This window comes from Centroberyx affinis, unplaced genomic scaffold (genome assembly GCF_046629955.1).
Source record: "Centroberyx affinis isolate AG114_WGS23_722 - 3 ecotype Tasmania unplaced genomic scaffold, CSIRO-AGI_Caff_v1 ptg000993l_1, whole genome shotgun sequence".
In the NCBI taxonomy this organism is placed as follows: domain Eukaryota; kingdom Metazoa; phylum Chordata; class Actinopteri; order Beryciformes; family Berycidae; genus Centroberyx; species Centroberyx affinis.
Genome location: NW_027279558.1, coordinates 261,506 through 276,141, shown reverse-complemented (window position 1 = coordinate 276,141; position 14,636 = coordinate 261,506). Strand labels below are relative to the sequence as shown.

The 14,636-nt window shown below is 43.3% G+C and overlaps 1 protein-coding gene across 1 annotated transcript in view; it reads right to left on the bottom strand.

The window, feature by feature from the left end:
- sema4bb (sema domain, immunoglobulin domain (Ig), transmembrane domain (TM) and short cytoplasmic domain, (semaphorin) 4Bb) overlaps window positions 1-14,161 on the bottom strand; it is a 32,356-nt gene extending 18,195 nt beyond the window's left edge. Inside the window, exons 1-4 of the mRNA XM_071522460.1 lie at window positions 13,811-14,161; window positions 1,981-2,141; window positions 1,255-1,317; window positions 256-354 (exon numbers count right to left, since the gene is read on the bottom strand). Coding sequence (XP_071378561.1) covers window positions 256-354; window positions 1,255-1,317; window positions 1,981-2,141; window positions 13,811-13,958 — 471 coding nt within the window. The 5' untranslated portion in view covers window positions 13,959-14,161. The remainder of the gene's footprint in view (window positions 1-255; window positions 355-1,254; window positions 1,318-1,980; window positions 2,142-13,810) is intronic.
- Between the last annotated feature and the right edge of the window lie 475 nt (window positions 14,162-14,636).

Genomic DNA, 14,636 nt, shown 5'->3' with positions numbered 1-14,636 from the left:
TTGTACCCCCTGTCGACTTGTCTTGCTAAAATGCCTCAGTAGGATTTGGTCACGCTCGAATAACAAGAGCTCCAATACTGACATGGTGGATAAAAGAGCTTGATTCCCCAAGAACACAAAAAAACCATAACAATCCAACTTTGGGTTAGTGTGAAGGCTGGAGGGAAACAAAAAAAATCAAGGCTCCTTTCACTGACTGGGAGAAAAATCAATCCTCGAGGGTTAATAATAGGTAGATTGGAAGTCATCACTTACTATGTAGGCGCAGATGGGACTGAAGGCATAGGTGCCGCACACATAAAGATGAGTGCTGTTCAGCCGCAGCAGAATTTTGATGTAATTGAAGCAATCAGTCTGGATGGGGAACAAATGGAGAGAGTGTGAGGTCTAAGGATGCATTAGAAATTCTTCACAACTGAATATGATAAAAGAGTAGGATGGTTATCTTGAGAGCTCTGTTCAGGTTCCTCAAAATCCATGCCTCTGAAATAGCCCTTAAGCATTAATAAGGGTCTTTTAGACCAATAAACACAAAGACGAAAAAGAAAACCTGATCGATCAATAAAAATCACACAGTACAGTAAAATGTCCCCATTTCAGAAACCCTGTTGGGAAAATCTCCCAGCATCACACAACAATTGCTGAGTGAGCGTGCTGTGATACACAGACCCAAGTTGTACATTGCAGTACACAGATTACCGGGGCTTGTCGCCTAGGGATACAACAGCTGGCATGACAACAAGGTAACAGACAGCCAGAGAGAAGCAGTGCACAGCTGAAAAAAACCCTTGAAAAGAGCAATTCCCAAGAGAGTCTACACACTTGATGAATCTATTTGTAACTGGTGGAAAGGTTTGTCAACACAGAACTCTATGGATCCTTCCAAAACATTTGGAAAAGGGCAGTCTTCACAGGGCGGCACTGGGCCTTGGTGCAGCTTAGAGTAGGTTCTACAAGTTTCTCACAACTCTAGTTGATAGAAAAGGTTCACAAAAGAATAGCAATGCTTCACCATAGGATGAATGTGATACTTTACTCCCTCTCCTCAGGCAGGTCAGAGGTCACAGTCAGCACCTCTGGAGCTCATTCAGAATGTCTTTGTATTTATTGGTCTTTACCTTTGCCCCTTAGGGCTTGAATGTGCATAAACCATATAAAAAAAATCCATGCTTTCAATATTTTTATTACATATCTCTCTTTTCCTAAGGTGCTTTGCTTATTTTGGTTAGCTGTAGGTGTAAAGGCGCCTCTTACCTCTAGGTTCTTGCCTTTGAAGCTGCACTCCTCTCTCTTTCCAGCAGGAGTGCCCCATGTCAGCTGAAGATGACAAAGAGACCCAGAGTAAAGGAATAAGTAAGTGGTAAGTCATGCAAATTACGGGGAACCATGCTGGCTCTACTACATCTCGATGGTTGGTGTCTGGAGGTTCATATGCATACCAAAAACAAGAGTATGCAGTGGAAATACCTCCCCAAATCCCATGTAATGCATAATGCAACACCGTCATATGGAGTCAAGTCGGCCGGTGGGTTCTGCATTTTGCAGGTGTTTAACATAAGATCGTTCCCAGCTATTAATTCTGAGTAGTAGGCAGTAATATCTTTCACACAAAGAAAATCTCTGAATATTTGCGTCTATAAAACCATAGCGTTTAATTCCATAAAATGATTACCAAAATCAAAATGTTAATCCCATAATGTCAGTTACATAAAGTGTCCAGCCTATTATTATTAATGATATTCAACTGCAGCCATGATTGCAATCAGAGCTTTTATTGCCTGATCCAAGCATCGGAATTTTCCGCTACCCACGCCCACTTCAGGACACAGACCCACATTCATTAGCATAAGTATACATAAGACTTGATACGCTTAATAGATACAATGTGCATCAATCTACAAGTATGGTATGTTGTTGCCAATTCTGACATAAATTGCAATCGTGATTCTAATAATCTGATTAATTGCCACTTTGACATACATTCTTCTGCAGCTTGGTCTTGCTGATGTCGGAGAGGCTGAGGGCGAACAGTGCCTCTCTGGCTCCAACGTACAGCATGTCGTCCTCCTGGCTGAGCAGCAGAGAGGTGTAATTGAAGACTCCGTCCGCAGAGAATCTCTTGGCTGACCTCTCCTTTGCATCTGGGAACAGCAGGAAAAATACACAGGGGATTATTACTATCAAATAGCAGAAAAGCACAGAGAGAAACAGAGTGGAACAGAACGTGTCCTGACGCTGGGAGTGTGAGACCACACGAGTGCACGAGCACTCGAGTGCATTTGGCTTGAACTTGGTTTATAAAAGGCTCCTAAATTTCATCCCATTGGAGAGAATGAAAACATTTTCATTACCGTCATAAAATCAGGTTAGGAATATCCGACAAAATAATTAGGCGGTGATTATGCACATGAGCATCACAAATCAAAGGATTATTAATCTAGGTCTACAAATGCCTCCCTACAACAGGGGGCAGTGATTCTATTTCTGTTGTCTCGACAGACAGTGGCAGCCACTAGTGTAAAAGGAAACAATAAGGAGTGGACAGGCATCACATCACACAGACCCACACATGTACAGTGGTGTGTTTGAGCCAAATCAGTTTAGCAGATTGTTGAAAAATGTCATTGCACAAGTGTCATATTTGTAATTCATTGCTCCTGGAGGCAACTGTCCTCCGTTTCTTTTGCCCCCCTTGCACAGTGGCAGCCAGCAGCTTGCCCCATGAGGACTTGCCATGTGTATGTCAATGAGCCATGTCAACACTTTCCTGTCCTGGCTGGCACTCACTCTGTGCTGGCAGAAAGGTAAAAGCCTCTTCTATTCTACTCACACCAATCTAAATCTCCTTCATTCTGCTGCCGGGCAAACCCCTTAAAATGGATCTGTTTAGCACTGGGCCATAAGTCAAATGAGTAACCTTTTCCCATGTCGCTCCCTCCCTGCAGCCTCAATAAGTTCTTGTGATGAACTATGGATTTAATATATGTGTCTCCTTTACTAGCATTTCTCATAGCTTCATAAACAACTCAGGATCTCCTCCAGTGGCATCAGCAGTCACTCGCAATAAAGGCTTTTAACTGCATTCCACTGTGAAATTGGAGTTTCAGAAGATTTCAATTTTTGTAACAGGCAATAAGTCTGACAACTTGTCGCTTTTCACTTTGATTTACTGCGTGTAAAACTGCTCAAAAAAGACCAAATACTGAAAAAACAACACAGTCCAGGAGTGCCTGCTGGAAAATGGTTTATTCAGCACCCACAAGCTTCACGGCCCTTGGAAAAACAACAGCAGTACTGGGGCCCATTTGTCCCCTGGTTGGATAGATGTTATCACTAAGTATCTATCAACAACACTAACAAGTATCTTCTCAGCCGTGTAACTGAGAGGGCAGCAAACTCACCAGAGGGAGAGACACTGGATGTATGCAACCAAATATTTGTGTACCCAGAGCTTGCACACTTCATTCCCTTTGCATTTTTTTTGACAATCTCTGTTAATGTTTATCTATTGCCTCCTATTCCAAACATATTAAATACACTCAGCGTGCTCCCAAAGCTAAAATGCTTGGGTCGTGGACTCCATTTGCTTGTCCAAATAAGATTACTGGCTCGTATCTGAGGTCGTAAACACTAATATTTACTGCAGTAAAACCGTTTAAAGCCCCCCCCCCATGTACAACCATCAAATTGAATTCAAATTTTGAGATTTTTGACGGTAAGAAAAGACATCAGCAGTAAGTTTATCTTCGGCACTCCAGGTGGTGCATTGGACCATAATGCAAACGGACCCAATAAACTGCAATAAATGTTTACAACCCACGACTTAAACTCTTCAATATGCTCACAAACAAATGGTTCATCTAACACTCAAGGCACTTTGGCAGATGATTATCTTCCCCTTGTGGGAGTAAAACCCAGCTGCACAAGCCACATCTTGTCCAAAATCAAATCTTAGGCCCTTTCCAGATCAACAGCCCTCATTCTGTTTAAAACATTGTGACATCTGGAGTCAATGAAGAGGAGGCCTGTCATTAAAATCAGAGGGTGAGGAGAGGGGATACAAAATAAAAAGACTTCCTATTGTCATTCTTGGGCCATCTTAGAAAAAAAATTAGAAGTTTTTCTACATCAAGGATTAAAATGGCTGTGGTTTTTCTCAAGGTAAATTAAGTCTTACAATTTTCTTAAATGGCTGTGAGAGGTCTAACTTAATGCAACTTATAAAGAGAGCTATACTTAGTCCCAGTGGTTCCTGCAGTTGGCAGACAAAGGAGTGCCATCTCTCCTCTCAACAGGGGGACATATCATAGCTTGACTGTCACGGCTCCCCTGGGTTTCGGCCATTCACTGGAACCAAAAACAGCCTTCCCTCAGCATATTAAAACTCTCTGACATAAATCACAGTGACATCCTCTTAGACAGACAATGGAATAACGAGCGGAGGAGAGCAAACTCATGAAACTTTTACTCTGAGAGCAGTGCGAGGCCATGGAGGGGGCTGAGGAGTACTGAGTGGGAGTTGCGGTAACCAGGAAGATTGGATTGGGATGTTGACCTATCAGAAAACATGAGGGGAAAAGGCCATTTTCAAAGCACTTGGAGAAGGCTTTTGGTTAAGAGCAAAAGGTCTTTACTTTAGCAGTTAAAAACATCAGCGCTGGGTCAAAGCTGCAGTGATTTGAAGCGAGGCTTTCTTTTTTACTTCGATCAGCCACAGAGGTGCAGTTCTTTGGGAGACTCCTTGTGTTCTCTGATACAGCAGCTCGGTTGTGGGTTTTGACGTGCTTTTGGCAGAATGCTGGGCATCCATTGGGAGCTGCAGCAATTACAGGCCAATGTAGCCATTTCACAGCCAGGCTCCAGGTCCATTCATCACCTGCCTGTTTAATCAGCTGGCTGTCCCCAAGCTGGGGCCTCAACCTCTGCTAACGCTCATCACCTCACACCTACCACCAATACGGCTACTTCACTGCTAATGCTAACATACTGCATTGGTTTACACCACAGGTTCTTCTAGTGTTTCAGCCTGGAAGCCAAATTGGGTAAATTTTGTCTCACTCTCCATACTCATTTAACCCCACAAGCACTTTTTATCATAGAGGCACCCAAAAGAAATTGGCCGATTTGTGTCCAGAAGCACAAGAGTGAGGGAGGGAGGGAGAAGCTGCTCCCGACTCAGTATTACATGAAGCAATACTAACAACATGCAGTAATTGAAAGTAATTTCTCCACTGGCACATAATATCCATTTGGCAATTAAATAGGTGAAATTAAAGATGTTTTCCAGGGCTCATTGTTCTCTAGCACAGAAGTGAGTTAGACGTTGCCATGTGGTTTGATCAGCGGTGGTAAAGGCAGCTAGGGAACAAAACGGATCACTAAGAAATGAGAGCATCTGCTCCGTGATCATAAAGCCGTTTGTGTTTATGGGGAGAGAAATCATACTGGCCCTGAGCACATCCAAGAGTAGACACTTCTTCAAACTTCTTGAATTCATATGAAGATGCATAAGGGGAAGTGTTATGATGGTCTGTACCTCATATCTGCAATTCTGCATGTTAGAAATTAGTTTGATTGTGGGAATTGTCCCCCATATGTATATGACTATAGGAGCAATGACTGATTTTCACAATTCCTTAAAAGTGGATCTCCTTTGAGAAATACAAGGTTTCTGCGGGATGCTGGTGAGATAGGGGGTAAATCATTTTGACAAAATCAATCTTAATACATAAATAAATCTTAATAATGTTAATTCTGTTGAGACCAGACCTCCAAAATACCACAGAGGCATCAATTAAGATTTCTATGCCACTGCATCCCCTCATTTACGTCACTGTTGTGTGTCTAGTGTGTGTGCTTACTTGGCAGTGAGGCGACTAAGATATCATCAGAGGGTGCCAGCTTGCAGACACAATCTCGCCGGGTAATAAAATACATGCCAGCTCTTTGCCAGGCATCATATTTCAGGGTAAAGGGGGCAGGATCTACCTCGTCTTATTCAGTTTCAGACTACTCCCAAGGACTCAAAGGATGGGGCGATTGATTGGCTGCTTCGTAGGTCTATGCCTGCCCAGACACTCCTAAAAGGACCGACCATAAACATGCCCCAGATTTACTAAAGCGGCGTGAGCCAAGTCACAAGGCAAGGGGGCACTGGGGACAAAGGGGTTTGCTTACAGCCAGGCTGGGAAAACGCAGAGGAGAGGAGAGTGCATAGCCAGCACGGCTGATATTCATCTCACACTGAGCTCTGCTTATCTTACATGCACAAGACACACATTCATCAAAAAACTCTCTGGCTCTGCCCAGTGCCAGCTAAAGCTACACGACTGCGCACATCTTCAAGGCTCTCTGTTTGACATACTCTCACAATGGACTTTATATATTGCTACCGGAGCTCCTGACTGAAGGCACTTCAAGGTCATAATAACGTTGGTCCTCGTGATAGTTTGGGCAAAGTGATGTGTATTTCACTGTCAGAGTGACATTTATCTGCCAAGAGTAGTCTCGGTCCCTGCTGCTGCTGCTGCAGCCAAGTCAGCACATAAACACTGTCGTTGACTCACTCCGAGGGCACAGACCTCCGATGAGTGGGCAAATTGAATAAGAGGGGTTGGGGTGTGGCAAGATGCGGGGGCGGGGGGCTTATACTCTTCTGGAGCATCAGATTTAAAGGGAAAATTCACCCTAGAACAGACTTCACATATCCTATTCTCATTTTACCTCAGATGGTTTAGTAAATTCTGTTCTGTTTGAGGGTCAATTTTCAACTTAATGGAAGGGCCATCTGAGTGACAGCTCTGTGCCCTCCCATGTCCTCCAAGACCGAGAGAGAGAGAGAAAGCGGGACAGAGAAAATCGGCCTTTACTGGATGGTAAACAAAAGGCAGACAGCAGTCATTTAGCTCCAGAAAGACTTATGACACCTATCTGTAAGGCTAGGCCATCATGACTATACCATAATGGCTTATAGATGTATTGTGTCTATGTACAAGAGATGATGGTGTGTGTGCCTTTCTGCTTGTGTTTGAGTGTGTATATGTGTGTACACATATGCGGAGCCAAAGCTGCACCTTGCAGATAATAACCAGAGATTGACAGTCTATAGGTCCAGTGTTTGCATTGTGTGAGGATTATGCTGCAAAGAGGAGTTAATGGTGGCATACTGTTACACAGGCACAGACACACCAGGCTCAGGATCACGACAACATCAACAAAACTGGGTATTTTATTGGAAATTGAGAACAGTTTCCAAAAGCCTGGAAAAGCCTGAAACATTCCACATGCACAACAGATCTGAAGCCACACACACACACCACACATACAAAGGATGAGGTAAGCGCTTAAAACACTGGATACCACTAAAAGCATAGAACAAGGGGCCGACACAGACATGATTTGCTGCTCTGTAATTATCGGCTCTTAGTGTCATCCTGATGCACTCTGGGTTGGCACCCACACACCCACCCACTCAAAGCAGTGGAGCGATGGAGTGCAACGGTCTGTCTGTCACCACTGAAAGCTTACTGAATCCTGGATACTAGGTCAGAGAGCCACAGAGACAGAGGGAGAAAGTATGTGGTGTTTGAGCGAGTGATACAAACAGAGAGACTGAGGGAGAGAGAGACAGTAAACAGTAACTGAGTGAGAGAGACAGAGAGAGAAAGACTGACAGATAGACAGAGTTGGTATAATTTCCCCGCCCACAATCCAAACCAGGCTTGCCTGTGCCTGTCATGTGTGGGTTGGCAGAGCCCCCTCAACGCATCTCTCCCTCCCTCCATCTTCCCCTTCCCTCCCTCCAGGGGTGAGAGAGAGAGAGATGGCACTGGAATATGATTTCCACATACATTCAGCCCCTTCATTGCTCTTTCTCTGCTCTAGTACAGGTGACTCCCCAAATTAACACGAAAAAGGATAATGGATTTTAGTCTAAGAGACGGCTAACAAGCTGTTATTTGTAGGGGGTAAATACTATTTCCCTGTATGATTTTGAAAATCTCACAACACTGGTTTCTACAGAAAGTAGGCAAGGAATGGTCATGGAGGGACATTTTATTTAGATATTTAAATTCTGAAATTAAAAAAAACTATCAATTGACTGCAGTTTGACCTTTCTAGTGTTAAGGAACTAAGGAAACTACCAATATAAAGTATCTTAATGGGGTTAACGGGGCCACCTCTTACGTTCAATATCCGAATACACTTTCTATCCCTTCATGTGTTTTCTTTATTCTGGTAATTATCTATGTCACTCTAAACAAAACAAACAAAGATTGGATAGATGAAAGATGAGATAGCTACAGCTCAGTCAAGTGAACTTAAGACAAAATGTCATCTGTGTTTGCGCTGCAAACATTGTGTCTAAATCCAGTTGGCTTACACAGGTGTACACATGGATTTGGCTACAGCAAAAATCCCAATGAAATACCCTTCGATACATCTCTCCCCCATTTGTTGGTTTGTGCACTTGTGTGTGTGCACACTTGTCAATTTTAGTGCATCGATAGAGCCGCTTGAGGTTTTCTGAGTGCACTCACTTTGGAGTGGCATGTGTTGAAGGTCCTGGAGCGCTACCACAGTACACATTCACTAGCCCCTCACCCTGTGTGTGTGTGTGTGTGTGTGTCTCCGGAGAGGTCCTTGATGGAAAGAGCAGGCTGGGGTCACACAGGGTCTACTGCTCTCAACTCAGCCAGCACACAATAACTGAGGAGGAGAAATGGTCAAGCACATAGGTGTAATGAGTGTAAACTCACTGCTGCTGGCCTTTTACACACACAGCACACACACGCGTGCACGTCTATATAACAACACACCAAATGTCAAACACACAAACCGCACATGGGTGTGTGCAGTGATCATTCCTTCAGTGAAACACGGTTGTTGTGCGCATTAATTCTTGCCATTTCTCTGACAGATTTATTCCCATAAGAGCAGGAATGGTAGCAGTATTAGTACCTTTCCTATAGAAATATTGCTAGTGAGCTCAGCATCTCCATACCTTCTGCATTAGACCCCTAATTTTGGCTTATAAGGGTAATTCTGCTATAGCTTGATCTGACAAATCCAACCTCCAGGCTAGTGGCCTTATGGAATTCCTATCCCTGGCTACAGGTGTCATTCATACTGACAAGGACTACAGCTTCCTCTCAATGCCAGTCTGTCTTGGATCCACCAGTTCTATGCTTGCCAGGACGGCAGATTGTCAACTGGCGTTACTGATCAAGCCAATTCAAACATGAAGCCAATTCAGAGAGGAATTCATGAATGAGACAAGAGACAGGATTTCTACCAAATGAGTGACTTTAACCAAATCCTTCAAAACTCTTACACCAGCCATGTAGAGAGACTGTGTGAGAGGGAAATTAAATGAATGGGCAGAGTGACAGGTAGTGGATGAAGCGAATATAGAACATTTTACAGCCAAGCCAAGGTAGAGATGCAGGGTGACATGCAGGGACACACACCTCAATCCCTAAATTCTTTTTCACATATGTGCACTCATGACATATCACTAACACAGCAGAGGGTCAGATGGTGATGCTGTAGGTATTTAGGACATTTTATGTTTTTTTTTTTTTGTGAAGATTAATGAACTAAAATATTACGTCAATGAAAGTTGAAAATCTGTTCATGTTCACATAGTGTAGACTCAGAAATCAGCAAATTATCATTACGTCTTATCAAAATGCTCACTTATATATCAGTTCATCAAAACATGGAGTTGGCAAACTTCTGTTCTGGGGAATATTTAAAATCCATGACAGAGATGAATGAGAAAAAATATTGTCAATATTGAACTTAACCTAGACTAAACCAACAGGCACCAACACGCTACCTTGTTCTTGGGCAATTGTGAGTTAAAGAAAGTCACTTATCATGTCAAACCAGTAATGCCTAATAAGTATTGTTTGTGTGTGTGTGCATATGATGTTGATAGCTGTGAGTCTAAATATTTTTTTCCTAAGAACTGCAACAAAAGGCCCTGTGATAAAAGGTTGTGTATTTATTCCACGCCTTTCTTCATGCTGAATGCTTTGGAAACAGTAAATGCTTTCTCTCTGACAGGCAATGTGAACACAAAACAAAGCAGTGCGACAAGAAGCGCCTGTTTAAGAGTCATAATATAAAATAATACAATATGGGATGTTATTCTGAGTGTGATTTCCTTTTGAGAGCTGTCCAGAGTGATTGTTGGGCTCCCCAGGCGCCCAAAGGCCATATCAATGCTAAATGCTACATCACGCTATGAAAAGCCATATTCAATCTGTCAGTAAAGGCTTTTTTTTGGTGGCACAATAACAGTATACCTATGAAACTTGATGTTACAAGATGATATGAAGATGCGAGGCAAAAAACATTTTCGTTTTGGACAATTTACATTGCGTCAAAGCAATTCAAAAACACCAAAACGTCACTCTTTAACCTCGCATTCCGGTCTGTCCCTCTTGATTAACAGCTGTGCCATTATTTCTTGCACGCTTGCCAGTTTCTTCAAATCAACTGTTCTCAAAATCTGTAAAGACTGAACTTTTCTGTACATTCCCTGGAGCGTGGAAGCGATGAAGCCATTAACATGTCGGAGACGGACGGAGTTGATGTGCTGTAATTATGCTCCATTGTCGCGGCTGTTGTGGCGCTATATGCGGGCACTTGTGAGTGCCACCTCTGCTGGAAGCCGCAGACCGCTTCTCTTTCAGGATCAGTGGGCGTGTCTGTGCCGGGTTTTAGGTGGGCATCGGAGCATGTCTAAAATCTCACGAGTATTTGGCCTGACCCCCCTCTCGCCCCCCTCCCTCTCTTTCTGCGCTGCAATCCACACACTGCCAAGGTCATTGGATTAGCATGCATGAGAGAAAGCGCACAATATCCGCTGAACACGGACCAAACGTAAACGGGAACGGACACTGTGTACGCCGGGCATACACAGCATGCTTGGTAGTTGGGCTGTCTTGCTTGAAGGGGCATTTTGATTTGTTTTCTCAGTTATTAGCAGCTTGTGTGAAAACGGTAAGACTGAAAATGTTCCTTCCTGGCCTGATTATTTCTTTACATTACACATAAGTATAAATATAATGAGGGATCCTACTGGAGCAGCAAGGTGAGCCACCTGTCAGCTACTTGTGCTATGGATTTGAAATCTGGCTCATGACCTGTGTTGCATGTCACACCCTCTCTCTTCCAGGTAATCCATCAGTCTGTCAAGTGTAATAGGAAACCAGTAATTATTTAAATATAACATTCCAATTAAAATTAATAATAAGACATAGGACTGCCTGTAATTCTACATTGCCATCAACAAATACTATTCTAAATTTGCCTTTGATGGGGGAAGGAAAACTCTAGAAATCCTGTCTCTCTCTCTCTCTCTCTCTCTGTCAAGAGCAACCGGACACACAGCAAAGCGGGGGTGACATCTGATAAAGTTCATGAACTACAGTCAAATCTTTTAACATCAAACAAACATGGTAAGCGCCTTAACCTGCTTATTAATGTGCACTGTTCTTATATCTGCACAACTTGACTTATTCCTGCTCGCTGAAAAAAGTCTCAAGAACGATTCTCCGGAGACAGACATTAACAACCTGGCTGCTATGAAATGGGAAGCAAGTTTTTGATACTGAACATCTGAGCCACAAACAGGGATACACGCGGCATGCCTAACTGATTGCCTACTGCTTCACGTCCCATGATCCTTTGGGCTGCCTCTCTGCACAAGAGCCATAATGAAAAACAGACAAGCACTCCCACTGCAGCAACCACAAAACCTCCACTCACTACACATGGGAGATTAGCCTGCTCATTAGGAGAGAAGGAGGGAGAGAGAGGAGAAGCGAGAGAGAGAGAGAGAGAGAGAGCGAGGGAGAGAAAAGGGACGCCTTTCCAGGAAAAAAGCCATGTTGAAGGAAGACTCCTCTCTAGAAAACAGCCTGGGTCCCCCTTTTCTTGGGGGCTATACAAACCGAAGTGGAGGTTTAAAGGGGTCCCCCACTTTACATGTTGGGTATCAATGGCCTGGTATTGAATTCAGCTTCATTTCCATAGGATACGCATAGCATGTCAGTGATGCTGTAGATCCTGTTTATACAAAGGCTGTACTCTTTGGAGTGGAACGAAGGGGTTACAATCAGTGTCACTGACGTTTGGATAAGATTTCCATGGTTCTACGCAGCATTATCAGCTGAAAAGGGTGTTGTCTCTCAACGACTGCCTATGTTCTCTTAAAAACCTAGCCGATGATGGGAGCTAAAATGCAAGAAATTTACAATATGATTGTTGAGTGTAGAAAAGTGGAGGGAAAAAAACATCAGTGGCTTGCAAAACACCTATTTGCAGGAAACCAGCTTTGTGTTGATTCACTTGGTTCTGTTCTTTGAGAAACAAGATAAAGGGTTGGAGTATTTGTAATGTTGTTCTCGGGTATGAGTAATGCCATTGTGAAACGGTGCACGTGAACAGCAGTGTGTTGCTCATTGTGTTGGCTAAGAGGTGAGGAAAATAAGCCTCAGACTGTTTTTTCCAGAAGAAGGAACTTTAAATTCAGACAGGTAGTTATTACAGGGGCCGTCACGCCTCCTATACACTCTATCCTGATAAGCCTATACTCTGGATGGGCGTATTTGTCCGTCTGACTGCATTTGCAGAAAACACTATAGGAATCAGTGAGCTAATTGTATAGAGCTGTAGGAACCAACTGGTTAGCTACACAGAGCTGTCCAGTTCAAGCAATTAGGTTGTAGGACGTTAAAAACAACACGGCAATGTCTTTAGTGACATGTCCCTGAAAGCCAGTCAAACAATCCATCAGTTTCCCCTCTATGCCACATCCAAACAGCTGCCTCAGTTTTCTCAATTTTTTTCCCTCATTTATCACACTCCCATAATGCATCAATCAATTACCAAAAAGCTGTTAGCCTGTCCCATATAAACAAGTAGAGGAAAAACACTGCCATGTTTTTAAATTATTAAGGCTTAATCCACAGTTATCATAATGAGAGGAGCGCTGCAGTGTGCATGGAATAATTACATACAATGATGAACTCAGGTGCAAAAAGGTCTTCAGTCCAGTGAGTTTGCCAGGAAAGACATTAGTTTATTTGTCAGACAAATTGCTGCGCTCAGCTAAGCATTACGAGAAGGTCGATTACTGGTAAAAGGCAGGATGGGCCATGTGTGTGTGAGGATGTGAAACCAGTCACGGTTTGCCGTTTGGTCTGAATGTACAATATTTATCATGGGACAATAGGCCTTAAGCTGGTACACTGTATGTGGTTTTCACCTGAGTAACTCTCAGCTAGTAGTCACATGCCAAGCTTGCATCACCGCCCGTTTTGCTGTCAAACAGGCTCAGGGTGGAACACAACCACACAGTCAATTTTGTGCAAAGTGATGCTGCCAGTTGGCAGCACAACAGAAATTCTAGACATCTAATCTCTTAAAAGACCCTGAGGGTACAAAATTATAATTGCATGAATTTATGAGAAGTTGTGTGTGTCTGCAAGTTGGCATGTGTGCATGTGGACCTGCAGGCGCTTGTGCACTCTCAGCGTGTGTGTCCTTGTGAATACGAAGTTGCGATGGCTGCATCACTGCACACTTTCTATAGCTGTGTTTACTACCAGTCAAAAGTTTGGGAACATGCATTTTTCTTTATTTTTACTATGTTTCACATTTTAGAATAGATAGATAACAAAACTCTGTAGATATCAAAACTCAACATCCTGGCGGGCCATATGTTTCCTGCAATACACTGAAAATGACCATCTCTAACTGACAATAAACGCATGAGGGAATAATTGTGACTTACTGTATGGGAAACTGATGCGCGGCGTGACATCATCCTCAGTGGCCGCCACTGATTGGAGGCGGCTGGCCAATAGCAGTGCAGCCGCCAGGAGACAGCGGACAGTTGTAGCTAGTGTCCACATGGTTGTTCGATCCGCTCGCACAGACATACACAAACACACACTGTTTGTTTCAAGACTCCTTGGTATTCATTAAGCTCCTCTTCAATCCACAGGGCTTATTTTCTCACTCCCATCTTCCTGCGGGTGGAGGGGGAGTGAAAGTGTCCTTGACTGGTTCTTGTACTCCCAGTGGTCCTTACACACTGTTAGTAGACTCTTAAGACAGGGAAGAGGGATCCTCTCTGGATTAAAGGCTGGTTGTTTTCAGACACTCACCGTGTCCGTAGATGGATACTCGCTAAGCCCCAACCAGCAGCCATTTACCAACAGTGAAAGTCATTCTGGATCTGTGGAGAAGGGAAGAGAAGAAAAAAACATTCCTTTATGCTTGATCCAAGAACATTAAAAAAACAAAAAAACATGCAACACAAGCTAGAATAACAGATCTATATCCAACTTTTTGGATGGTAATCAACGACTATAAAAGCAAAAGGATTGGCACAGTTAGCTGAAGTTTAGTCTTGAGCATCTACAGAGTAATATGGATTTTACTTCAAACAATGAGTCGAAGTGAAAAGAGTTTGGGTGTTTACTGGCTTCTAGGATGAAAGCAATGACACCAGCAAGAAATGACCAGCCTCATCCCTCTGCCCCGACATTTTTAGGAGCTCTGGCGCACTGATGGCCTCGGCGAGATGACACGATGACAAAAACAAATATTTATGT